The sequence below is a fragment of the Mobula hypostoma genome, chromosome 3, assembly GCF_963921235.1.
Source record: "Mobula hypostoma chromosome 3, sMobHyp1.1, whole genome shotgun sequence".
NCBI lineage: Eukaryota > Metazoa > Chordata > Chondrichthyes > Myliobatiformes > Myliobatidae > Mobula > Mobula hypostoma.
Genome location: NC_086099.1, coordinates 1,613,330 through 1,641,300, shown reverse-complemented (window position 1 = coordinate 1,641,300; position 27,971 = coordinate 1,613,330). Strand labels below are relative to the sequence as shown.

Sequence of the window (27,971 nt, the reverse complement as noted above, 5' to 3'; positions counted from 1 at the left end):
AGCACAGACAGACGGAGTACAGTCAGATCGGGGTTCTTGTCTGGCATGGAGCAGTGGGGCTGAACACCGGTTCATTTTCCACTCAGACCTTCACTGAGACCATTTCTCATCAGTACATGTTTTACAAACAAAACATTTCAATGTTCAAGTTCAACGTAAATTTATTATCAAAGTGTGTTAACCAGATACCATTGAACAATTCATTTTCTTGTTAGCAAGGCAACTCAATGCTCACCGCAGCCTGGGGTAGGGAATGGGACCAATTCCAGAGGGGGAGTCTGTGAAGCAGCCTGAACACAATCCTCCTCATTCACCTTTTCCCTTCTCACTCCCCTCCGTCCCACTCCACTGCATGTGTTTGCATGTGTGAGAGAGAGAGACCTGTCTGCCCACTCACCTTCCATCAACGATGTCCCCTCTCCCCCAATACACACACAGCAATCCTTACAGGCTCAAATGATCCACAAATCTTATGCCCTCCCTCCTGCACCCACTCCTTAGCCACATTTTAAACTGTATATTCTCCCTATTCCTTACACATGGTACAGATGGCAGTCCTGAGATCACAGCCCAGGATGAGCTGCCCTAGCACCTCACTCCCTGAACCCCCTTTGCAGAACCTCGTTACTCTACCAGCCCATATCATTGGTACCCACATGGACCACGACCTTCACTGTTCACCCTCCTTAGGAATGCTGAGCACTCTACCCCAGATGTCCCAGACACTAGCACACAGGACGTAACATACCATCCTGGAATCTCATTCTCACCCACAGAACATCCAGTCAGTTTCCTTAGCTAATGAAACACCTGTGACCACAGCTCACCTCTTCTGCACCCTTCCCTTCTCAGTCTCAGAGCCAGACGAAGCACCAGAGGCACGACTGCTGTGCCTGTCCTTTGCTAGGTCATCCCACCGTCCCCAACAGTATCTAAAGTGATATATGTGTTGTTCAGGAGCCTGGACACAGGGGTACACTGCACTCATTTCCCCCCCCCACCCTTTCCCCTTCCTGACTGTCACCCAGTTCCCTGTGCTGTACAGCCTGGTTGCAACTACCTCTCTATATGTCCTACCTATCACCCCTCCGCCTCCCGAATGATCTGGAGTTCATCCAGTTCCGGCTCCCACTCCTTAATGTGGATTGTTCGGCACTGAATCTGGATGCCCTTCTCACAGGTGTAGTTATCAGGGACACAGGAGGGTCCCCTGCCTTCCCAAATCACGCAAGAGGCGCTTTCCACTATCCTGCCTGGCATCTTGACTGTTTTAACTGAGCAAATGCAAAGAAGGGGCAAAAAAAATTCTACCTCCGGCATAGTTTTGCTTCTCTGACTAAAAGCTCTCCGCACTGAAACCTCAAAGAGGTGAAGTCTCAATGTCTCCGCTCCAACTGTCCACTCCAACAATGACCGCTCCACTTGCTCCTGTCTAACTTTAATATCTTCTTGATAATCCATCCTGAATGCTGATTGGCCACTGCTGAAAGCTCAAAAATAACCTGCCCTGAGCCACCACCCTTAATACTCGATTGGCAAACTGGAGTGAATTTCGTCCTCTGAAGCATCCGATCTCCCCAATTAACAATGAGTCAAAGCTCGGCAGGGCGACACAACGATGAATGACTGATGGAAACCCATTCCACATTCAGAGCGCATCACCACCGTCACCACAGTGTGAACCCACTGTCTCTGCAGTGTGGATAAATGTGTGAATGCCTTCCCACAGTCTGAGCAGATCAATGTCCTCTCACTGCTGAAAACAGTCTGGTGTATCGGTAGGTAAGATGGATGTGTGAATTCATTCCTGCAGTCAGAACAGAGGAACGGCTTCTACTCAGTGCGAACTCGGTGATGTTTATTCAGTTGAGATGACTGAGTGAATTCCTTCTCGCAGTCTGAGCAGTTGAACAGTTTGTCCCCAGTGTTTACATGCCGAAGTTCATTCAATACTGGACTGAAAGTGATATATTTGAATGCACTCAGCATAAGAAATAAAATAAGATTATCTTGAAATTCAGCTACAGACTGGCAAGTATGACATTGTGGCCATTTCTGAAACTTGGCTGAAAGATGGCTGCCATTGGGAGCTGAACGTCCAAGGATATACGGTGTATCGGAAAGATAGGTTAGCAGGCAGAGGGCGCGGTGTGGCCTTGTGTATAAGAAATCATATTAAATAATCAGAAAGGGATGACACAGGATCGGAAGGTGTAGAGTCTCTCTGGTTGGAGGTAAGAAATGGCAAGGGTAAAAGGACCCTAATGGCAGTTGTAAACAGGTCTCCAAACAGCAGCCGGGATGTGGGTTACAAATTACAGCAGGAGATAGAAAAGGCGTGTCGGAAGGGCAATGTCATGTTAATCGTTAGGGATTTTAACATGAAAGTGGATTGGGAAAACCAGGTCAGTACTGGACCTCAAGAGAGTGTGTTTGTAAAATGTCTAAGGGATGGCTTTTTAGAACAGCTTGTTGTTGAGCCCACTAGGGGATCGGCTGTGCTGGATTGGGTGTTGTGCAACGAAATGATAAGAGAGCTTAAGGTTAAGGAATCCTTGGGGAACAGTGATCACAACATGATTGAATTCACTTTGAAATTTCTGAAGGAGAAACTAAATTCCAATGTTTGGTATTTCAGTGGAATAAAGGAAATTACAATGGCATGAGAGGGGAACTGGCCAAAGTTGACTGGCAAGGGACACTTGCAGGAAGGACAGCAGAGCAGCAATGGCTGGAGTTTCTGCGAAAAACGTGGGAAGTGCAAGACAGGTATGTATACTCTAAACAAGAAGGAATTTTCAAATTGAAGGACACTACTGTGGCTGACAAGTGAAGTCAGAGCCAAAGTAAAAGCTAAAGAGAGGGCATACAAGGAAGCCAAAGCTAGTGGGATTATAGAGAATTGGAAAGCTTTTAAAAACTTGCAGAAGGAAACTATGAAGGTCAATAGGAAGGAAAAGATGAATTATGAAAGGAAGCTGGTGACTAATGTCAAAGAAGATACTGAAAGCATTTTTAAGTATATAAGGGGTAAAAGAGAGTTGAGGGTAGATATAGGACCAATAGAAAATGATGCTGGAGATAGTGTAACGAGAGACACAGAGATGGCAGTGGAACAGAATGCGTATTTTGCATCAGTCTTTACAGTGGAAGACATCTGCAGTATACCGGACATTCAAGAGTGTCAGGAAAGTGCAGTATGTGCAGTGAAAATTACGACTGAGAAGGTGCTCAGGAAGCTTAATGGTCTGAAGGTGGATAAATCTTCTGGACCTGATGGAATACACCCTTAGGTTCAGAAGGAAGTAGCTGGAGAGACTGTGGAGACATTAACAATAATCTTTCAAGAATCTCAACAGATTCTGGCATTGTACTAGATGACTGGAAAATTGCAAATGTTACTCCGCTATGTAAGAAGGGTGGGAGGCAGCAGAAAGGAAACTATAGACCTGTTAGCCTGAAATCAGTGGTTGGGAAGTTGTTGAAATCGATTGTTTAGGGATGAGATTACGGCATACCGGGAGGCACATGACAAGGTAGGCCAAAGCTGAACAGAAAAATCCTGCCTGACTAACCTACTGCAATTTTTTGAGGAAATTACAAGCAGGGTAGACAAAGGAGATGCTGTAGATATGGTGTACTTAGATTTTCAGAAGGCCTTTGACAAGGTGCCGCACATGACGCTACTTAGCAAGATAAGAGCCCATGGAATTCCAGGGAAGTTACTAGCCTGGGTGGAGCATTGGCCGGTCGGCAGAAAACAAAACAAAAGTGGGAATAATGGGATTCTACTCTGGCTGGCTGCCGTAGTGCCACAGGGGTCAGTGTTTGGACCGCTGCTTTTTACGCTTACGTCAATGATTTTGACTATGGGATTAATGGATTTGTAGCTAAATTTGCCGATGATACAAAATTAGTGGAGGAGTGGGTAGTGCTGAGGAAACAGAGCCTGCGGAGAGATTTAGATAATTTAGGGGAATGGGCAAAGAACTAGCCAATGAAATACAATGTTGGAAAGTGTATGGTCGTGCTCTTTGGTGGAAGAAATAAACAGACAGACAATTACTTATAATGGGAGAGAATTCAAAATGCAAAGATGCAAAGGAACTTGGGAGTCCGTGTGCAGGATACCCTAAAGGCTAACCTCTAGATTGAGTCGGTGGTGAAGATGGCGAATACAATGTTGGCATTCATTTCTAGAGGTATAGAATATAAGAGCAGGGATGTGATGTTGAGGCTCCATAAGGCACTCGTGAGACCACACTTGGAGTATTGTGTGCAGTTTTGGGCTCCTTATTTTAGAAAGGATATACTGACATTGGAGAGGGTTCAGAGAAGATTTACAAGAATAATTCCAGGATTCCAGGAAAGGGTTACTGTACGAGAAGGGTCCGGCAGCTCTTGGGCTGTATTCCCTGAATTTCAGGAGAACGGGGGCGGGGGGGGGCATTGAAGCATTCCGAATGTTAAAAGCTCTGAACAGATTAGATATGGGAGTATAAACGACTTCGGGATTGAAGGACATCCATTTAGAACAGAGATGAGAAGAAATTACTTTTGTCAGTGGGTGGTAAATCTGTGGAATATGTTGCCACAAGCAACTGTGGAGGCCAAGTCATTCGGTGCGTTTAAGGCAGAGAGAGATAGATTCTTGATTAGCCAGGGCATCAAAGGGTATGGGGAGAAGGCAGGGAAGTAGGGCGGCTGGAAGAATTGGATCAGCCCATGACTGAATGGTGGAGCAGACTCGATGGGCTGAATGGCCTACTTCTGCTCCTATATCTTATAGTCTTAATTGACATGTCTGAGTGAATCCTTTCCCACATTCAGAACAGGTGAGTTGCATCCCCTCGTGTGAATTTGCTGATGTATTTTAAAGTCAGATGACCGACTGAATTCCTTCCCACAATCTGAGCAGGTGAACAGTTTCTCTCTAGTGTGAATTCGGTAGTGCCTCACAAGTTTGGATGACTGAGCAAATCCCTTCCCACATTCAGAGCATGTGAATGGCCTCTCCCCAGTGTGAACTCGTTGATGTAACTTCAATTCAGATGACCGTGCAAATACCTTCCCACATTCAGAGCAGGTGAACGGCTTCTCCCCAGTATGGACTCGCTGATGTATCTTCAGTTCAGATGACCGAGCAAATCCCTTCCCACATTCAAAGCAGGTGAATGGCCTCTCCCCAGTGTGGACTCGCTGATGCTCTTTCAGTTGAGATGACTGAGTGAATCCTTTCCCACATTCAGAGCATGTGAATGGCTTCTCCCCGGTGTGAATTCGCTGGTGTCTCTGTAGGTTGGATGAGCGAGTGAATCCTTTCCCACAGTCTGAGCAGGTGAATGGCTTCTCCCCAGTGTGAATTCGCTGGTGACTCTGTAGGCTGGATAAGTGAGTGAATCCCTTTCCACAGTCAGAGCACGAGAATGGCTTCTCCCCAGTGTGAACTCGCTGATGTATCTTCAGTTCAGATGACCAAGCAAATACCTTCCAACATTCAGAGCAAGTGAACGGCTTCTCCCCAGTGTGGACTCGCTGATGTTGTAGCAGGTGATTTGACTGAATGAATCCTTTCCCACAGTCTGAGCAGGTGAATGGCCTCTCCCCAGTGTGAACTCGCTGGTGTCGAAGTAATGTGGACAAGCGAGTGAACCCCTTCCCACAGTCTGAGCAGGTGAATGGTCTCTCCCCAGTGTGAACTCGCAGATGATCCTTCATTTGAGCTGACTGACTGAATCCCTTCCCACATTCATAGCATGTGAATGGCTTCTCCCCAGTGTGGACTCGCTGATGTAATTTCAGTTCAGAGGACCGAGCAAATCCCTTCCCACATTCAGAGCAAGTGAACGGCTTCTCCCCAGTGTGAACTCGCTGATGTTCCTTCAGTTGAGACGACTGGGCGAATCGCTTCCCACAGTCTGAGCAGGTGAATGGCTTCTTACCGGTGTGAACACGCTGGTGTCTCTGTAGGTTGGATGACTGAGTGAATCCCTTCCCACAGTCTGAGCAGGTGAATGGCCTCTCCCCAGTGTGAACCAACTGATGTTGTAGCAGGTGATTTGACTGAGTGAATCCCTTCCCACAGTCTGAGCAGGTGAATGGCATCTTTTCAGTGTGAACTCGCTGATTTTCATTCAGTTGAGATGATTGAGTGAATCCCTTCCCACATTCAGAAGCCATTCGGCTTTTCCACGGTGTGAACTCACTGGTGTCACTGTGGCGTGGTTGAGCGTGTGAATGCCTTCCCACCGTCCGAGCAGGTCTATGTCCTCTCACTGGTGAATTTTCTGATATACCTTTAGCACCAATAACAGAATGGCTTCCCGCTTGCAGAACAGGTGGAGCATCTCACGATGGTGTGAACTTGCAGATGTATCTTCAGGCTGGATGACTGAGTGGTTCCCCTCCCTCACACAGAGCGGGGGAATGTCCTCTCCCCACTGTGAACTCACTGGTGTGTCTGCGGGTAGTCTGTGAGTGAATCTCTTCCCACACTGAGAGAAGAAGAATGATATCTCACTGCGATCAATCCTCTGACAATTCAGAAAGTCAGATGTTTGAATCCCTTGTACGATCAATGCAGTTGAAGAACTGATCTCTAGTGAACAAATGCTGGTGTGTTCTCAGCTCCTAGTTCCAGTGAGTTTCACAGAGTTAAAACAGAAAACTTCATTTCAGATGCAGAATACATTTCCAGCTGGGATGAGATACTTCTTCATCTCCAAGGGTCGACAGCAGATGTGTTGGTGTTGCAAAGAAAGTATCTGGTCACTCCTTAAATATCCAGACAGAGTCAGCAAAACTGATGTGTTGTTGTGTTTGAGATTCCTGTACACAAGTGTTCTGCCATTTCAAACCTGTAAAAATATTTACAAAAGACATCAATGGGTGAAGGACAATATTCCAGGAGAGATTTTAGTCTGGGGTGAGAACATAAGAAATAGGAGCAGGAGTGGCCATTTGGCCCGTCGAGCCTGCTCCACCATTCAATAAGATCATGGCTGATCTGACCATGGACTCATCTCCACCTACCTGCCTTTTCCCCATAACCCTTAATTCCCCTACTATGCAAAAATCTATCCAACCTTTTCTTAAATACATTTACTGAGGTAGCCTCAGCTCCTTCATTGGGCAGAGAAATCCACAGATTCACCACCCTCTGGGAAAGGCAGTTCCTCCTCATCTCCGTCCCAATTTACCTGAATCTTGAGGCAATGCTCTCTCATCTCATCTACCAGTGGAAACAACCTTACTGCCTTTATCTCATCTATTCCTTTCATAATTTTACATGTTTCTATATCATCTCCTCTGAATGTGAGCTCTGGCATCACAATTTTACCAATTTCAACTCAATTTGGGGGTATCAACTGGAGATGTACCCCAGGCTGCTGTGGGAAGTGAGGGGGGAAATTGCTGAGCCTCTGGCAATGATCTTTGCACAACAATAGGGAGAGGAAAAGTACTAGAGGATTAGAAGACTTTGTTCCCTTTTCAAGAAAGAGAGTAGAGGTAAGCCAGGAAATTACAGACCAGTGGTTCTTACTTCAGAGGAGGGCAAATTGTTGGAGAAGCTCCTGACAGGCAGGATTTACGAGCATTTGGAGAAGCATAATCTGATGTGGGATAGTCAGCAAGGGCAGATCATGCCTTACGAACCTGATTGAATTCTTTGAGGATGTAACAAAACACACTGATGAAGGTAGAGCATTGGATGTAGTGTACATGGCTTTCAGTAAGACTTCTGATAAGATTCCTCATATGAGGCCTCATTCAGAAAGCAATGAAGCAAAGATCCAAGTAGACCTTGCTTTGTGGATCCAGAACTGGCTTGCCCACAGAAGCCCAAAGGTGGTTGTAGGTGGTTTGTACAATGCATGGAGGATGGTGACCAGTGGTGTTCCACAGGGATGTGTTCTGAGACTCCTTCTCTTTCTGATGTTTATAAATGATCTTGATGAGGAAGGAGAAGGGTGCTGATGGCACAAAAGTTGGGGGTGTTGTGAAGAGTCCGGACAGTTGTCCAGAGGTTACAGCTGGACATCGATAGGATGCAGCACTGGCAGATGGAGTTCAACCCAGATAAGTGTGCTGTGGTTTATTTCGGTACACCAAATATGAAGTCAGAACACAATATTATGTAAGGACTCTTAGGAGTGTGGATGATTAGCGAGATCTTGGGGTCCAAGTGAATTTTACACTCAAAGCTGCAGTGCTGATTGACGTTGTTCTTAATAAGGCCTTCATCAACCATGGAACTGAGTTCAAGAGAGATGAGGTAATATTACCGATATTACAGAGACCTTATTTATACCCCACTTAGAGTATTGTGTTCAGTTAACTCATTACAGGAAAGGTTGTAGATACTATAGAAAGAATGCAGACGAGATTTACAAGGATGTTGCATAGATTGGAGAACATGCCTTATGAAAATGGGTTGAGTGAACTTTGGAGCGATGGAGGATGAGAGGTGAGCTGACAGATGTGTATAAGATGATGAAAGGCATCGATCGTGTGGATAGTCAGAGGCTTTTTCCTAGGGCTGAATTGGCAAACACGAGGGGCATAGTTTTAAGGTGTTTGGAAGTAGGGTCAAAGGAGATGTCAGAGGTAGATTTTTCACATAGAGAGTTGTTGTTCGTCCATCGTTGGCGTCGATGAGGACCTCGACACCATTATGATGGTATCGAGACTAGCGCGTGATTTGGATTTAAGTGAGGGAGAGTTGCGCAGCGTCAGCCTCACTCTCTCTTCCCAATTCCCATCTGGGTCCAGTGGCAAGACAGAGTCTAGACGGCTGGAGATGGGACTAGGCGCAGTGGATGACCAGGACGTCTTCTGTGTCTTGTCCTGCTCTACACGTTCCACGACGCTTGCAGAGACCGCCTTCTTGACTGTTGGACCTTCCATTGGTCTCGTCCGCTCAATCCGCCGGAGTCTGTCTTCACATGCTGGGATAGACAACTCCCTATCTCACCGAGGGTTTGAGACCCGTCGGCTACCCTCACCTGGTTTAGCTGGCTTGTCGAAGCCGTTGCCCGGGGTGTGGCCCCTGTCGCATGCAAACAGCTACGGGGAGCCACAGGTGAGAGCTCAGTGCCAGGTGGGGACCAAAGGTGGACAAACCGCCCTGAGAAGGACGCGACATGTTCCCCCACCAGAGGTGCTACCCCTCCCTGACACCCCATATACCCCTACTACACAGAGAGTAGTAGGTGAATGGAATGCACTGTCAGCGATGATGGGAGAGGCAGATACCATAGAGTCTTTTGAGAGACTGTTGGATATGTACACGGAGCTCAGGAAAACAGAGTGCAAAGCAGTTGGGAAATCCGAGGCAGTTTCTAGAGTAGGTTACATGGATGGCACAACACTGTGGGCCTAAGGGCCTGTAATATATTGTAGATTTCAATGTTTCTATATACACTTATCTTCTAACAAGGCATGGATCAGACATTCTGACTGACCATCAAATTCTCTGACTGTATGCCTGTCTGTATGAGAATGGGCTATTTTTTACTTCAGTCAACCTTTGACTTGGCTCAATTTGTCTCTGTCCTTTGGTATTATTTCAAGTTCTGGTCATGTTCCACAACACTACAAAGAGCACCTGTTACTACATGTATGATCCTGGAGATTTACTATTCACTCGGATCGCCTCCCACCAGTTGATTGACAGTGATCAAACCATCGATGGCAATGCCAATGAATATAAAGTGGAGGGCAGTGGTTATTCTCATTGGAGTGCGGCACTTTTGTGATGTGAAAGCCACAAGTCACTTGTCATCGAGGCAAAGGTGTTTCATATCGTTATTTACCCAAAGAGAACTAAATCTGACGGAAGGTTTTATTTCCATACAGCACTAATTGACATTTTTACTGACTGGAAGGTAAACTCTTCAACCGAGATTAACTGGGAACTATATTTTGTTCCGAGTTCCGAATCCTCGGATTTACATAGCCGGAGCTCGGCAGTGTTTAGGAGATACAACCGCTCCCATTTCGTTCGACTGTATACGACAATGCCGGTACTATCGCCCATGGCTGTCACTTTACCCAGGAGCCCTCGCGAACAGAAACCACTCATCGAAAGATGCAGGAATGCGCATGCGCCGCAAAACTGGCGCCCGTGAATCGAAAGCTCCCCGGGGCACGGGTACGGATTGTGGGGCTGAGAGAGAGGGAAAGGACCAGAACTGTAGTGGGGTGCAGCATCAGTGTGGCTAGAAACCACAATAATTGTTGTTCGTTCGCGTTTCAGACACCGGTGATTAAAGCCCCACCCGGAGTGCGCTCTTACCTTCGTGCGGTCGTTCTGAGCCTGTCGTCTACTCAGCGCATGCGCGATATCCGGGATTGGGCGAGCCGATCACGCATGCGCATTGGTTTAAACAGGAGAAAATCTGCAGATGCGGAAATCCAAAGCAGCACACACACAATGCTGGAGGAACTGAGGGGGACAGGTAGCAACTATGGAGAGGAGTGATCAGTCGGCATTTCAGACCGAGACCCTTCTTCAGGACTGGAAAGGGAGATGAGGTGATAGGTGAAACCGGGAGAGGGGGAGGAGTAAAGTCAAGAGCTGTGAAGTAGATTGGTGAAAGAGATACAAGGCTGGAGAACAGTAAATAATAATAAATACTTTATTGATTCCGAGTGGGAAATTCCTTTGTTGCAGCAGCAATATTTAAAATCACACTTAGCAGTGTGCAGACTTTACTAAAAATAAAGTGGAGAATAATAATATACACTCCTTGGCTACAGGACGGGCAGGACTGGCAGCTTAATATTCCAGGGTTCCGATATTTCAGATGTGATCGAGGCAGAGGAATGAAAGGTGGGGGAGTAGCATTGCTTGTTAGGGAAAATATTACAGCAGTGCTCAGGCAGGACAGATTAGAGGGCTTGTCTACTGAGTCCTTATGGGTGGAGCTGAGAAACAGGAAAGGTATGGTCACATTAGTGGGATTGTATTACAGACCACCCAATAGTCAACAAGAATTGGAAGAGCAAATCTGCAGAGAGATAGCAGGCAACTGCTGGAAACATAAAGTTGTGGTGGTAGGGGATTTTAATTTTCCATATATTGATTGGGACTCCCATACTGTTAGGGGTCTAGATGGTTTAAAGTTTGTAAAATGTGTTCAGGAAAGTTTTCTAAATCAATATATAGAGGTACCAACTAGAGGGGATGCAATATTGGATCTCCTGTTAGGAAACGAGTTCGGACAAGTGACAGAAGTGTGTGTAGGGGAGTACTTTGGTTCCAGTGATCATAACACCATTAGTTTCAACTTGATCATGGACAAGGATAGATCTGGTCCTAGGGTTGAAGTTCTGAACTGGAAGAAGGCCAAATTTGAAGAAAAGAGAAGGGATCTAAAAAGTGTGGATTGGGACAGGTTGTTCTCTGGCAAGGATGTGATCGGTAAGTGGGAAGCCTTCAAAAGAGAAATTTTGAGAGTGCAGAGCTTATATGTTCCTGTCAGGATTACAGGCGAAGTGAATAGAAATAAGGAACCTTGGTTCGCAAGGGATATTGCAACTCTGATAAAGAAGAAGAGAGAATTGTATGACATGTATAGGAAACAGGGAGTAACTAAGGTGCTTGAGGAGTATAAAAAGTGCAAGAAAATACTTAAGAAAGAAATCAGGAGGGCTAAAAGAAGACATGAGGTTGCCTTGGCAGTCAAAGTGAAGGATAATCCAAAGAGCTTTTACAGGTATATTAAGAGCAAAAGGATTGTAAGGGATCAAATTGGTCCTCTTGAAGATCAGAGTGCTCGGCTTTGTGCAGAACCAAAAGAAATGGGGGAGATCTTAAATGGGTTTTTTGCGTCTGTATTTACTCAGGAAACTGGCATGAAGTCTATGGAATTAAGGGAAACAAGTAGTGAGATCATAGAAATTGTACAGATTGAAAAGGAGGAGGTGCTTGCTATCTTGAGGCAAATTAAAGTGGATAAATCTCCAGGACCTGACAGGGTATTCCCTCGGACCTTGAAGGAGATTAGTGTTGAAATTGCAGGGGCCCTGGCAGATACCCCGCAGGTACTAATATCCTGGCGGGATTGTTTAGTATAGCTGTTAGGGAGGGTTTAAACTAAGTTGGCAAGGGGAAGGAAACCAAGGTGTTAGGGTCGAAGAAGAGGAAAATAGAAATAAGTCAAGAATACTGTGCAGCAAAGATGGCAAGAAGGACAGGCCGGTGAATATACAGGATAATTTGCTGCAAAATAGAAATATAGCAAAATCGGCAACAGATTCTGATCTAAATGTACTGTACTTAAATGCACACAACATTAGAAATAAAGTGGATGACCTTGCTGCACAGCTGCAGGTTAAAAGGTATGACACTGTGGCCATCACCGAGTCATGGCTAAATGCTGGATGTGATTGGGAGCTGAATATCCCAGGATACACAGTGTACAGGAAGGTAGGTAAAGGGGTTGGCGTGGCCCTGATGGTAAGTAACAAAATCAAATCAATAGAAAGAAGGGACATAGGATCAGAAGAGGTAGAATCCTTATGGGTAGGATTAAAAAAAGGCAAGGGTAAAAAGACACTAATAGCAGTTATATACAGGCCTCCAAACAGCAGCCGAGATGTGGACTACAAGTTGCAGCTGGAAATAGTAAAAGCGTGTCAGAAGGAAAATGTCAAGATAATTGTGGGGGATTTTAATATGAAAGTGGATTAGGAAAGTCAGGAAGGTACTGGATCTCAGGAGAGGGAGTTTGTAGAATGCCTACGGGATGGCTTTTTGGAGCAGCTTGTCCATAAGCCCACCAGGGGACCGGCTGTTTTGGATTGGGTGCTGTGTAATCAACCTGAGGCGATTAGGGAGCTGGAGGTAATGGAACCCCTTGGAAGTAGTGATCATAATATGATTGAGTTCAGTTTCAAATTTGAAAAGGAGAAGCTGGTATCAGGTGTATCGATATTTCAGTGGAACAAAGGAAATTACAGTGGTATGAGAGAGGAACTGACCCAAGTCGATTGGAAAAGTAAGCTAAATGGAGGGACGGCAGAGCAGAATTGGATGAAATTCCTACAAGAAATAAGGAAAATGCAGGAAAAATATATTCCAAGAAAAAAGAAAATCATGAATGGAAAAATGGCACAAATGTGGCTAATGAGGGAGGTTAAGGCAAAAATAAAAGGAAAAGAAACAGCGTACAAGGAAGCAAAAATTAGTGGGAAAAATGAGGACTGGAAGACTTTTAAAAACTTACAGAAGGAAACTAAAAAAGTCATTAGGAAAGAAAAGATGGATTATGAAAGGAAGTTGGCGATTAACATAAAAAAGGATACTAAGAGTTTTTTTTAAACATATGAAGAGTAAAAGAGTGACAAGGGTAGATACGGGACTGATTGAAAATGATGCTGGAGAAATTATACTGGATAACAAAGAGATGGAGGAGGAACTGAATGAGTATTTTGCATCAGTCTTCACAGTGGAAGACATGAGCAATATACCTGATAGCCAGAGGTATCAGGGAATAGAATTAGGTACAGTCAAGATAACTAGAGAGAAAGTGTTTGGGAAGCTAAGTGGACTAAGAATAGATAAGTCTCCCAGTCCGGATGAGGTGCACCCAAGGATTCTGAAGGAGGTGGCTTTGGAGATTGTGGAAGCATTGGAAATGATCTTCCAGGAATCAATAGACTCTGGCATGGTTCCGGAGGACTGGAAGGTCGCAAATGTAGTTCCGCTATTGAAGAAAGGAAGGAGGCAGCAAAAAGAAAATTACAGACCTATTAGTCTGACATCGGTAGTTGGAAAGATATTGAAGATAATCATCAAGGACGAGGTTATGAAATACCTCGAGGTGCATGACAAGATAGGCCGAAGCCAGCATGGTTTCATGAAGGGAAGATCCTGCTCACCAACCCACCACAAGATACAACCAGTTCCCTTTCATCTGCACTTTATTTAGTGTCACAGCGCACTATAACAAAGCAACAAACCCTTTTGCCATTTAGACCGTACCGAATTGTTATTCTGCCAAGCCCTAGAACCGCACCTGGACCACAGTCTCAATTTCTCCCATCCATGTGCTTACAGTGGCATGCAAAAGTTTCTGTTACTGTGAATAGCTAACCGATTAAAAGATGACCTGATTTACAAAAGGCATAAAGCTGAAGATGATATTCCTTAATATTTTACCTCAACACACAAGGATTCAACATCTTCCCATCCTCTGTCACAGCTTTCTACTGATTTGATGCCATTCTTTTCCACTAGAGGCACACCACCCCCTCTGCCTACTTCTTATCCCTCCGATACAACGTGTGACTTTGAACATTCAGCTCCCAACTACAAGCATCCTTCAGCCACGATTCAGTGATGGCCACAACATCATACCTGGCAACCTGTAATAGTGCAACAAGATCATCCACATTATTTGTCTTACTAGTCGCATTAGATATAATACCTTGAGTGCCGTATTTGCTATCCTTACTGATTCTGCATCCCTATTGTTTTGATACTCAGCTAGTTGTCTGCAACTAAGGTCCATCGCCTGCCTGTCCTTCATGACAGCCTGACTGCATGCTATCTTTACTTTTCACAATTCGTCCTATCCTGAGTCAATTAACTCCGGTTACCAGCCACTGCCAAGTTAGTTTAAACCCTCCCGACAGCACTAACAGACCTGCACACAATTGGTCCCCACTTGTGTTCAGGTGAAACGCGTCACTTTTGAACAGGTCATACCTCCCCCAGAAGGGATCCCAAGTTAAAGCACAAATTATCGTTTTAACAAATAAGATTAATAGGCCTGCACTTGATTTCAAATTATACGGTCATACTATTGAAGGTGCGTCAGTGGGAAGATTTCCAGGCATGTGGATGGATGATAAGTTGACTTGGAAGCACCATATCAAATAGTTGATAAATATAAAGAAGCATTAAATACTTTCAGTCATCTATGTGGGTATTCTGGGGTGCCACATGAAAATTATTGTTGACCATTTTCATTTGTTTAATTAGATCTGTTTTTGATTATGACTCTGTGGCTTATGGTTCAGCATCACCTTCAGCTTTCAAATGTCAGGATGCGATACCAGCACGGCTTTAAGAAGGTATTGTGCTGCAGGTCGTCCCCTGTTTCGGCTTCACTGGTTGAAATGTGTCATCTACAATTGCTGAGATTGCAGGTGATGTTAACACACTGGATTAATTTGAAGGGACAAAGAAATGATCATCCTGTTGAAGTTGTGCTAGAGAACTGTTGGGAACATCACACGAAGAGTGTTTTTAGTTTCAGGGGTTGAGAATTTATAACACTGGAGAAATCGGATTGATGGATTATGCAATGTGCCCCACTGTCACGTTCTCTGAAACCCCACCTTGTTCTGCCTATGAATAGTTGATTTTAGGTCACAGAGTTTAATATATTGTAGGATTCTGTTATGCCAGAGAGTCTGTTGGTTCATCAGTATATTTAGGAAAAAATATTATGATATATTAACCATTGTTACAGAAAAATGAAAAGATAACTTAACTCTAAATGTGCGTGTACGTGAATGTCACATGTCAGACATCAGCTAACATCAGATCCATCCAGTAACATCAGCTCCCAGACTACTCTCTATGACATTGGCCCAATTCCTCCACAAATTTGCAATCATCGACTTGCAGGTCCAAACATATTCTTATCAATAACCATCTGAAACCCTCCAGAATTAAGATCCATAAATCGTTCACAATTAAACTCGCATCATCTTGCTAGGTTCATTTCCCAATACCGTACCAAGTATGTCTTCCTCCCTGGTAGACCGTCTACATACTGCTTCCGGAAACCTTCCTGAACACGCCAAACAAATAACGCCCCATCCGCTCAATGCTACTTACTCACCTGTGGCTCTGGATCCCAACATCCCTTCCACATGCCACACGATAAAACTCGTCAGTGTGGCTCCAGCAAGCTTCCCTGTGAAAATATTACTTCCCATCACTGTAACCAATCCCTGTTACACCAGTCCCACTTACGTCGCAAGCATGTGACACCTGAAATAATCCTGAAATCACCACCCGGGACTTCCTATTTCCTAACTTTCTGCCCTACTCCTTAAATTCTCTTTGCAGGACCTTGTCTCTCTGTTGTTAGTTCTAATAAGGGACATGACCTCTGGCTGTTCACCCTGCCCTTTCAGAATGGCCCGTACCTTCTCAGAGACATTCTTGGCCATGGCATGATTGGGGTAACGCATCATCCTGCAATCTCACTCATTTACACACATACTCCTGTCTATGTCCCCGCTAAAGTGTTTGCTACATGTGATTCATATCTTTCCATCCCCGTGCATTTATGCGCTTTCTAGTAGCCTGTTTGTAATCAACATTTTTTGAAAATTCATTCATTGTAGTCTTCTTTGATTCAGCTGAGGCAATTTAATTATGCATTCGCAAACAGAGGAGACGGCACACGTGTTGAAACGGGTGAATTTATTATGGGGAACAAGGAAATGGCAGACGAGTTGAACAGGTACATTGTATCTGTCTTCACTAGGGAAGACACAAACAATCTCCCAGATGTAATAGTGGCCAGAAGACCTAGGGTAACGGAGGAACTGAAGGAAATTCACATTAGACAGGAAATGGTGTTGGATAGGCTGTTGGGTCTGAAGGCTGATAAGTCCCCGGGACCTGATGGCCTGCATCCCAGGGTACTTAAGGAGGTGGCTTTAGAAATCGTGGACGCATTGGTAATCATTTTCCAATGTTCTATATTTTCAGGATTGGAGGGTGGCTAATGTCGTCGCTCTCTTCAAGAAGGGAGGAAGAGAGAAAACAGGGAATTATAGAGAGGTTAGCCTGACGTTGGTGGTGGGAAAGATGCTGGAGTCCCACATAGGAGATTAGTGGACAAAATTAGGGCACATGGTATTGGGGGCAGAGTACTGACATGGATTGAAAATTGGCTGGCTGACAGAAAGCAAAGAGTAGCGATTAATGGGTCCCTTTCGGAATGACAGGCGGTTACCAGTGGGGTACCGCAGGGTTCAGTGCTGGAACCGCAGCTGTTTACAATATACATTAATGATTTAGATGAGGGAATTAAAAGTAACATGAACAAATTTGCCGATGACACAAAGCTGGGTGGCAGTTTGAAATGTGAGGAGGAAGTTATGAGAATGCAGGGTGACTTGGACAGGCTGGGTGAGTGGGCAGATGCATGGCAGATGCAGTTTAATGTGGATAAATGTGAGGTTATCCACTTTGGTGGTAAGAACAGGAAGGCAGATTATTATCTAAATGGAGTCAAGTTAGGAAAAGGGGAAGTACAGGGAGATCTAGGTGTTCTTATATATCAGTCACTGAAAGCAAGCATGCAAGTACAGCAGGCAGTGAAGAAAGCTAATGGCATGCTGGCCTTCATAACAAGGGGAATTAAGTATAAGAGCAAAGAGGTCCTTCTGCAGCTGTACAGGGCCCTGGTGAGACCACACCTGGAGTACTGTGTGCAGTTTTGGTCTCCAAATTTGAGGAAGGACATTCTTGCTATTGAGGGAGTGCAGCGTAGCTTAACAGAGTTAATTCCCGGGATGGCGGGACTGTCATGTGTTGAAAGATTGGAGCGACTGGGCTTGTATACACTGGAATTTAGAAGGATGAGAGGGGATCTTATTGAAACATACTAGGTTATTAACGGATTGGACACGCTGGAGGGAGGAAGCATGTTCCCGCTGATGGGTGAGTCCAGAACCAGAGGCCACAGTTTAAGAATAAGGGGTAGGCCATTTAGAACGGAGTTGAGGAAAAACTTCTTCACCCAGAGAGTGGTGGATATATGGAATGCTCTGCCCCAGAAGGCTGTGGAGGCCAAGTCTCTGGATGCTTTCAAGAAAGAGATTGTTAGAGGTCTTAAAGATAGCGGAATCAAAGGTTATGGGGATAAGGCAGGAACTGGATACTGATTGTGGATGATCAGCCATGATCACAGTGAATGATGGTGCTGGCTCGAAGGGCCGAATGGCCTACTCCTGCACCTATTGTCTATTGTCTATAACACAATTTGTTAGAACTCGTACGATTATACTATAGAAAAAAAAGCAAATGCCTGCACTAGTAGCTGTACATAATCCAAAATAATACTTATCATCCACTAACATAGAACAGAGAATAATACAGCAGAGTACAGGCCCTTCGGCCCACAATGCTGTGCCGACACTTAAACCCTGCCTCCCATATAAGCCCCCACCTTAAATTCCTCCATATATCTGTCTCGTAGTCTCTTAAATATCACCAGCGTATCTCCGTCCACTACTGACTCAGGCAGTGCATTCCACGCACCAACCACTCTCTGAGTAAAAAATCTTCCTCTAATATCCCCCTTGAACTTCCCACCCCTTACCTTAAAGCCATGTCCTCTTGTATTGAGCAGTGGTGCCCTGGGGAAGAGGGGCTGCCTGCCCACTCTATCAGTTCCTCTTAATATCTTGTATATCTCTATCATGTCTCCTCTCATCCTCCTTCTCTCCAAAGAGTAAAGCTCTCTTAATCTCTGATCATAATGCATACTCTCTAAACCAGGCAGCAATCTCCTCTGTACTCTTTCCAATGCTTCCACGTCCTTCCTACAGTGAGGCGACAAGAACAGGACACAGTTCTCCAAGTGTGGTCTAACCAGAGTTTTATAGAGCTGCATCATTACCTCGCGACTCTTAAACTCTGTCCTTCGACTTATGAAAGCTAACACCACATAAGCTTTCTTAACTACTCTATCTACCTGTGAGGCAACTTTCAGGATCTGGAGACATGTACCCCGAGATCCCTCTGCTCTTCCACACTACCAAGTACCCTGCTATTTACTTTGTACTCTGCCTTGGAGTTTGTCCTTCCAAAGTGTGCCACCTCACACTTCTCCCGGTTGAACTCCATCTGCCGCTTCTCAGCTCACTTCTGCATCCTATCAATGTCTCTCTGCAACCTTCGACAATACTCTACACTATCCACAACACCACCAACCTTTGTGTCGTCTGCAAACTTGCCAACCCACCCTTCCACCCCCACATCCAGGTCGTTAATAAAAATCATGAAAAGCAGAGGTCCCAGAACATATCCTTGTGGGACACCACTAGTCACAATCCTCTAATCTGAATGTACTCCCCCCACCATGACCCTCTGCCTTCTGCAGGCAAGCCAATTCTCATTCCATCTGGCCAAACTTCCCTGGATCCCATGCCTTCTGACTTTCTGAATAAGCCTACCGTGTGGAACCTTGTCAAATGCCTTACTAAAATCCACGTAGATCACATCCACTGCACTACCCTCATCTATATGCCTGGTCACCTCCTCAAAGAACTCCATCAGGCTTGTTAGACACGACCTGCCCTTCACAAAGCCATGCTGACTGTCCCTGATCAGACCATGATTCTCTAAATGCCCACAGATCCTATCTCTAAGAACATTTTCCAACAGCTTTCCCACCACAGACGTAAGACTCACTGGTCTAATTACCCGGACTATCCCTACTACCTTTTTTGAACAAGGGGACAACATTCGACCCCCTCCAATTCTCCGGTACCATTCCCGTGGACAACGAGGATATAAAGGTCCTCGCCAGAGGCTCAGCAATCTCTTCCCTCTCTTCGTGGAGCAGCCTGGGGAATATTCCGTCAGGCCCCGGGGACTTATCTGTCCTAATATATTTTAACAACTCCAACACCTCCTCTCCCTTAATATCAACATGCTCTAGAACATCAACCTCACTCATATTGTCCTCACCATCATCAAGTTCCCTCTCATTGGTGAATACCAAAGAGATGTATTCATTGGAGACCTCGCTCACTTCCACAGCCTCCAGGCACATCTTCCCACTTTTATCTCTAATCGGTCCTACCTTCACTCCTGTCATCCTTTTTTTCTTCACATAATTGAAGAATGCCTTGGGGTTTTCCTTTACCTTATTCGCCAAGGCCTTCTCATGCCCCCTTCTTGCTCTTCTCAGCCCCTTCTTAAGCTCCTTTCTTGCTTCCCTATATTCCTCAATAGACCCATCTGATCCTTGCTTCCTAAACCTCATGTATGCTGCCTTCTTCCACCTGACTAGATTTTCAACCTCACTTGTCACCCATGGTTCCTTCACCCTACCATTCTTTATGTTCCTCACCGGGACAAATTTATCCCTAACATCCTGCAAGAGATCCCTAAACATCGACCACATGTCCATAGTACATTTCCCTGCAAAAACATCATCCCAATTCACACCCGCAAGTTCTCGCCTTTTAGCCTCATACTTTGCCTTTCCCCAATTAAAGAATTTCCTGTCCTCTCTGATTCTATCCTTTTCCATGATAATGCTAAAGGCCAGGGAGCGGTGGTCACTGTCCCCCAGATGCTCACCCACTGAGAGACCTGTGACCTGACCCGGTTCGTTACCTAATAGTAGATCTAGTATGGCATTCCCCCAAGTCGGCCTGTCCACATACTGTGACAGGAATCCGTCCTGGACACACTTAACAAACTCTGCCCCATCTAAACCCTTGGAACTAATCAGGTGCCAATCAATATTAGGGAAGTTAAAGTCACCCATGATAACAACCCTGTTATTTTTGCACCTTTCCAAAATCTGCCTCCTAATCTGCTCCTCTGCATCTCTGCTGTTACCAGGGGGCCTATAGAATACCCCCAGCAGAGTAACTGCTCCCTTCCTGTTCCTGACTTCCATCCATATTGACTCAAAAGAGGATCCTGCCACATTACCCGCCCTTTCTGCAGCTGTAATAGTATCCCTGACCAGTAATGCCACCCCTCCTCCCCTTCCCCCCTCCTATAACGTTTAAAGCACTGAAATCCAGGAATATTGAGAATCCATTCCTGCCCTGGTGCCAGCCAAGTCTCTGTAATGGCCAAACAAGCCGATCTTTGTGAAGGAGTGGAACCGCAGATCCAGCAATGTCACAAAGCTCTCGCTCTCTCTCTCTGTCTGTCTCTCTCTCTGTCTCCCCGTGTCTCCCTCATGATGTCTTCGTCGCTTCACTATATCTCTGTCATTCTATCTTCTCTGCCTCTGCCACACGCCCATTCCGTCGCGCTCACCATCGCCCGCACCCTCTCCCTCGCGCCCTCTACATCACGCTCACTCCAGCGTCATCTCCATGGCACCCTCTCCCGCGCGCTTTTTCCTCGCGATGTCTCACTCGCACGCCCTCTCCCTCGCGTCCTCACCCTCGCGCCCTCTTCCGCGCGCCCGTTCCTCGCGATGTCTCACTCGCGCGCCCTCACCGTCGCGCCCTCTCCCGCGCGCCCTCACCCTCGCGCCCTCTCCCGCGCGCTCGTTCCTCGCGATGTCTCACTCGCGCGCCCTCACCCTCGCGCCCTCACCCTCGCGCCCTCTCCCGCGCGCTCTTTCCTCGCGATGCCTCACTCGCGCGCCCTCACCCTCGCGCCCTCTCCCGCGCGCGCTTTCCTCGCGATGTCTCACTCGCGCGCCCTCTCCCTCGCGTCCTCACCCTCGCGCCCTCTCCCGCGCGCCCGTTCCTCGCGATGTCTCACTCGCGCGCCCTCACCGTCGCGCCCTCTCCCGCGCGCCCTCACCCTCGCGCCCTCTCCCGCGCGCTCGTTCCTCGCGATGTCTCACTCGCGCGCCCTCACCCTCGCGCCCTCTCCCGCGCGCTCTTTCCTCGCGATGTCTCATACGCTCTCTCTGTTTCCCTTGTTTGAGCTCCTTTCACTGTCACTCCTTTCTGTCATCTTCCAATAAACTGGTGTTGGTCTCGTTTGTTTAATACTTGGAGAAGAATGTCGGTCGAACAATTAGTGAGATTTCGGATAACACTAAGCTGGTGTGTGGTGAAAGTGCAGGTTGTCTGAGGTTGCAGTGGGATGGAGACCAGCTGCGAAAATTGTCGTAAGGAAGGCAGGTGTTTCTCGAAAACAAGTTTTCTTTTTTTTTTCTTTTTAATTCCTTTTATTAATTGTCCAAAGTTATAAACAATTTAACAATGTTGATACAGAGAGATTGTTAATAAGCATATACAAAAAAGATTTCAAATAATACAAATATAATAGACGTTGTGTTGCCCTTAAGGCATTTATTTGACTTTGTTGGGTCTACGTTTTAAATGATTTGTTTGTAACTATTTTCTAGTTAAAATTAAAGGTTTATAATTAAGTTACAGTATAACAAAGACAAATTCATTGTCTACGGTATATCGCGGCATGCGATGACGTCACCACCAGTTTCGCCGCGTCTGATGTGTAACCTCCGGTTTGGGAAGGTGTGAAGGCGGGTGCCACGCGTGCAGCGTGATCGTGAACAGCTCCGTTTCTACCCACAAAGAAACATTATAGAAGCAACGCCGTAAGTTCATAAGAATGGATTCGAAGTAAAAATATTAACGCGGTTTCTGTTAAGGAAGAGGCGGTTGGGACGGCGCGCGTGCCGGCTTTTCAATTTCAAACACGGGGTGGGCTCGAGCCCGATGGCGGTTTGACGCGACCCCCCTCGCCCGCTACTCGGGGCGGCTGTAGACTCTCGCTAAAAGAAGAGAGCGCACGTAGTCTCCAGAATGAAACAGACGCTGTATATGTTTGTATTTTTTTATCAACAATTTTCACCATACGATGTTAATGTGGAAGAGTGAACAGTAAATGGTTAACCTTACTACGACTCTGTCTTCATTGGCTCCGGATTAACTTGGTGTTTAGTCACAGTTTCAACACACTGCACGAGAACACTACAGACTTCCAAACTCATGATATAATTAATCACAGAGAAAAAAGAAATAAAAAGAAAAAAATATGAAGAAACCCCCCAAAAAGAAACATAAAAAAAAGAACTAAATACGAAACCCAAAAAAGCAAACGGAACAAAACAAGGCTAGACCATTATCTTAAATCGAATACATTCAATAATGTCGTCAACTCCGCTCCTCTATTCATATAGTTTAAGTTCATAAGAAGGATTCGGAAAGGTCAAATTACATCACATGAAAATGTTGAATAAATGGTTTCCCAGTCTCTTCAAATTTAAACGAAGGATCAAAAATGTCACTTCTAATTTTTTCTAAATTTAAGCATAATATAGTTTGGGAAAACCATTGAAATGTAGTAGGAGGACTACTCTCCTTCCAATTCAATAAAATAGATCTTCTGGCCATCAAAATAACAAATGCAATCATCCGACAGGCTGAAGAAGATAAAAATCTTTGTTCTACCATTGGCAATCCAAAAATTGCCGTAATAGGATGGGGTTGTAAGTCAAAACACAGAACTGTTGAGGTAATATGGCGGGAGGAGGCGAAAGCGTCGCGCCGTGCGTGCGCAGCCCTCCCCACTGATCTCCCTCCTGGCACTTATCCGTGTAAGCAGAACAAGTGCTACACATGCCCTTACACTTCCTCCCTTACCACCATTCAGGGCCCCAAATAGTCCTTCCAGGTGAGGCAATACTTCACCTGTGAGTCGACTGGGGTGATATACTGCGTCCGGTGCTCCCGATGTGGCCTTTTATATATTGGCGAGACCCGACGCAGACTGGGAGACCGCTTTGCTGAACATCTACGCTCTGTCCGCCAGAGAAAGCAGGATCTCCCAGTGGCCACACATTTTAGTTCCACATCCCATTCCCATTCTGACATGTCTATCCACGGCCTCCTCTACTGTAAAGATGAAGCCACACTCAGGTTGGAGGAACAACACCTTATATTCCGTCTGGGTAGCCTCCAACCTGATGGCATGATCATCGACTTCTCTAACTTCCACTAAGGCCCCACCTCCCCCTCATACCCCATCTGTTACTTATTTTTATGCACACATTCTTTCTCTCACTCTCCTTTTTTTCCCTCTGTCCCTCTGAATATACCTCTTGCCCATCCTCTGGGTCCCCCCCCCCCGTCTTTCTTCCCGGACCTCCTGTCCCATGATCCTCTCGTATCCCCTTTTGCCAATCACCTGTCCAGCTCTTGGCTCTATCCCTCCCCCTCCTGTCTTCTCCTATCATTTTGGATCTCCCCCTCCCCCTCCAGCTTTCAAATCCCTTACTCACTCTTCCTTCAGTTAGTCCTGACGAACGGACTCGGCCTGAAACGTCGACGGCACCTCTTCCTACAGATGCTGCCTGGCCTGCTGCGTTCACCAGCAACTTTGATGTGTGTTGTTCGGTAAAAAATGTTATCGTTTCTGTTAAATAGGGGCCGTGGACAATTCTGATTTGATGGAGACGGACGTGAAAACACAGAGGAACATCTGGAGAAATTTCTGAAACGCAAGTTCGCTGCCGTTGTTACTGCGCGATCGAGAATCTTTCGGAGGGAAGGCCTCAAAATCCCCGGCTTTGCCTGCTGCTGACGACCGAGATTGAGGTCGAATCGTTCGGACAGAGATGGTCCTCGATACTCGAGGGCTGATCGGAGGCTCGAAGTTTTCGGACGAATCAGAGTCGGACTGTGGTCAGGCATGGCAGGGAGAGTTTTCTTCCCCTCCCGTCTGCGTGAGATGTGGGACATTCGAGAGATTTTGAACTCTTTTACTGTGCTAATGGACTGTTCTTCATCAAGTTATGGTATTGTTACACTATTGTAACTATATGTTACAATTATGTGGTTTTGTTAGTTTTTTCAGCCTTGGTCTGTCCTGTGTTTTGTGATGTCACACCGGAGGAATATTGTATCATTTCTTAATGCATGCATTAATAAATGACAATAAAAGAGGACTGCGTATCCTCATAATCGAAAATCTAAAATATCAAAAATATCTTTCGAATATTTTCCCAAAAGACGACAGGGCCAAAACATATGAGTTAACGAGGCCATCTCAGAGTGACATCTGTCACAAATAGGGTTCATATAGGAACAAAAACGAGCTAATTTATCTTTAGACATGGCCTATGCACTACTTTAAATTGTATTAATGTATGTTAATATATGTTAACAGGTTTTCAGGAGGTCAAAAAGACGATTATTTAGATGAAGAGACAGCTTCCCTTGGGGCTCTGGATTCAAAAGACAAGACTGGTGCTATGGTTCAGCTCATCGGTTTGGACGATACCAGGACAGAAAAGGTGTTACTCCTCCATCCTGAGCGTGACCTCATCAGTTAATGGAACACTTCATCGAGCTGCTTCGCAGCATCGGCCATGTGTAGAACTTCACAGCGCCAAACATTTTAATCCTGATTCTCATTCAGTGTTGTCAGAGATTACAGCGGGACATCAATAGCAGCAGAACCAGGCTGAGAAGTGGCAGATGGAGTTCAACCCAGTTAAATGTGAATGGTTCATTTTGGTATGTCAAATTTGCAGACAAAACATAGTATTAATGGGAAAACAGTGTGGAGAATCAGCGAGATCCTGGGGTCTGTATCCGTAGGACACTCAAAGTTACAGCACGGGTTGACATGTGGTTAAGATGGCGTATGGTGTTATGGCCTTCATCAACCGTGGATTGAGTTCAAGAGCCGTGAGGTAATGTTAAATCTATATAGATCTTGCTAAGACCCACCTGCATTACTGTTTTCAGTTCTGGTCTCCTCACTACAGGAAGAATGTGGAAGCTATGGAATGCAGAGGAGATTTACAAGGATTGGACAGGCTAGATGCAGGAAGATTGTTCCCGATGTTGGGGAAGTCCAGAACGAGGGGTCACAGTTTGAGGACAAAGGGGAAGCCTTTTAGGACCGAGATTAGGAAAAACTTCTTCACACAGAGAGTGGTGAATCTGTGGAATTCTCTGCCACAGGAAACAGTTGAGGCCAGTTCATTGACTATATTTAAGAGGGAGTTAGATATGGCCCTTGTGGCTATGGGGATCAGGGGGTATGGAGGGAAGGCTGGCAGGGTTCTGAGTTGGATGATCAGCCATAATCATACTGAATGGTGGTGCAGGCTCGAAGGGCGAATGGCCTACTCCTGCACCTATTTTCTATGTTTCTATGTTTCTATGGTGTTCGGATATCGGGACCCAATTGCCCACCATTGAGAACATCTACCACAAACGCTGCCTGGGCAGGGCGAAAAGCATTATCAAGGATGCATCTCACCCTAACCATGGACTTTTTACTCTCTTCCCATCTGGTAGGTGCTACAGGAGCCTTCAATCCCGCAGCAGCAGGCACAGGAAGAGCTTCTTCCCTGAGGCTGTGACCCTGCTGAACCTCACATCACAGCGCTAAGCAGTATTGCACCCATATTGTACTGTCTCAGTACTTTTATATTTGTGTGCTGTAGCACTTACTTTCTATTCACAGTTATTTTGTAAATAACACTATTCCTTGCATTTCTGGTCAGATGCTAATTGCATTTCATTGGCTTTGTATCTGTACTCGGCACAATGACAATAAAGTTGAATCTAATCTAACCTAATCTAATCTAACGTTGCCTTTATTGGAGAACATGCCTTTTGAGAATAGGTTGAGTAAACTTCGCCTTTTCTCCATGATGAGACAGATAATGAGAGGTGTCCTGATCGACGTGTATAAAACGATGAGAAGCATTGATCGTGTGGATACCCAGAGGCTATTTCCCAGACCTGAAATGGCTAACACAAGGGGCCATCGTTTTAAGGTGCTTGGAAGTAGGTACAAGGGGGATGTCAATGGTAATTTTTTACACAGAGAGTGGTGGAGGTGTGGAATGTACTGCCAGCAACACTGGCAGAGGCAGGTCCTGTACAATCGGGTCCTTTAAGAGACGCTCAGATAGGTACATGGGGTTAGAGAAATGGTGAGCTATGTGGTTGGGAAATTATAGGGAGTTTCCAGAGTAGGTTAAATGGTCGGCACAACATTGTAGGCTTCGTCGTATCAGCTTCCACAACCACCGCAGGATTTTCCATCAGCAGAACACGTCTTTGGAGTGTGCCGACCTTCACGTTTGCTGCATTTGCTGTTCAAATGGTTCCGTTTATTGTCAGCGAATACACACAGTATTCAACCCGAAATACTTGTCTTCGCGGACATCCTTGAAAAACAGAACCCAAAAAGAATGAACGAAATAAAAGCGTAAGAACACCAAAGCTTCCTCTGTCCGCGTTCCCCGCGCAAGCAGCGGCGAGCATCAACGCATCAGCCTCCTCCCTGCCAAACCGCCCGTTTCCGCAAAAAGAGTCATCACCCACAATCACCAAGCAACAGGAAAGCAGCAAAGAGAGACCCACAGCAGCACGCACAGAACGCTGGAGGAACTCAGCAGGTCAGGCGGCATCTATGGAAAAGAGTACATCTGCAGTGAAAAAAACTATTGGTTACCCGACAGCTCGACATGCCACAGGCTCCCACTCTCACAAGCAAGGCACACAGAGATATCACTCATTTTCACAGCGAAAGGGGACACTGACAGTCGTTATGATATTACAGTCTGCCGAGACAATTTCCCATACATCCGCCGGAGCGAAATCCCGATGTTAGTTCACACAGGGGAGTGCCATTCGACTGTCTGAATGTGGGAATGGATTCACTCAGTCATCTACCCTTGTGAAGCACTGCAGACTTCACAGTGGTGAGAGGCCGTTCACCTGCTCTGAATGTGCGAAGGGATTCACTCGGTCTTCTCAACTGAAAGAACATCAGTGAATTCACAGTGGGGAGAGGCCATTCATCTGCTCTGAATGTGCGAAGGGATTCACTCGGTCTTCTCAACTGAAAGAACATCAGTGAATTCACAGTGGGGAGAAACCTTTCAAATGCTCAGACTGTGGGAAGGGATTCACTGAATCATCTCAACTGAATGAGCATCAACGAGTTCACACTGGCGAGAGGCCTTTCACCTGCTCAGTCTGTGGGAAGGGATTCACTCAGTCATCTCAACTGAAAAAACATCAGCGAGTTCACACTGGGTAGAAGCCATTCAACTCCTCGGACTGTGGGAAGGATTTCATTCAATCACCACAACCGAAGGAACATCAGTTAGTTAACACTAGGCGGAAACTTCATCTTCCTCAGATTGTTGGAAGGGATTCACTCAGACATCCTACCAAACGACACACCAGACTGTTTTCAGCAGTGAGAGTACGTTGACCTGCTCAGA

At 45.7% G+C, this 27,971-nt stretch overlaps 1 protein-coding gene and 1 pseudogene across 1 annotated transcript; one reads left to right on the top strand and one right to left on the bottom strand.

Moving 5' to 3' along the window:
• Positions 1-154: 154 nt before the first annotated feature.
• Positions 155-10,336, bottom strand: LOC134343806 (gastrula zinc finger protein XlCGF57.1-like). The gene is made up of 2 exons (XM_063042554.1): positions 10,298-10,336; positions 155-6,857 (listed from the first exon to the last, which is right to left on the bottom strand). The coding sequence occupies exon 2, from the start codon at positions 6,178-6,180 to the stop codon at positions 4,792-4,794; it is 1,389 nt and encodes a 462-aa protein (XP_062898624.1). The 5' UTR covers positions 6,181-6,857; positions 10,298-10,336; the 3' UTR covers positions 155-4,791.
• On the top strand, positions 10,091-27,961 carry LOC134343325 (zinc finger protein 239-like; annotated as a pseudogene).
• The last annotated feature ends 10 nt before the right edge of the window (positions 27,962-27,971 follow it).

Excerpts from the sequence above, each read along its gene's own strand:
- LOC134343806 (XM_063042554.1), bottom strand. The coding sequence starts at position 6,180 with ATGGCTTCTGAATGTGGGAAGGGATTCACTCAATCATCTCAACTGAAT.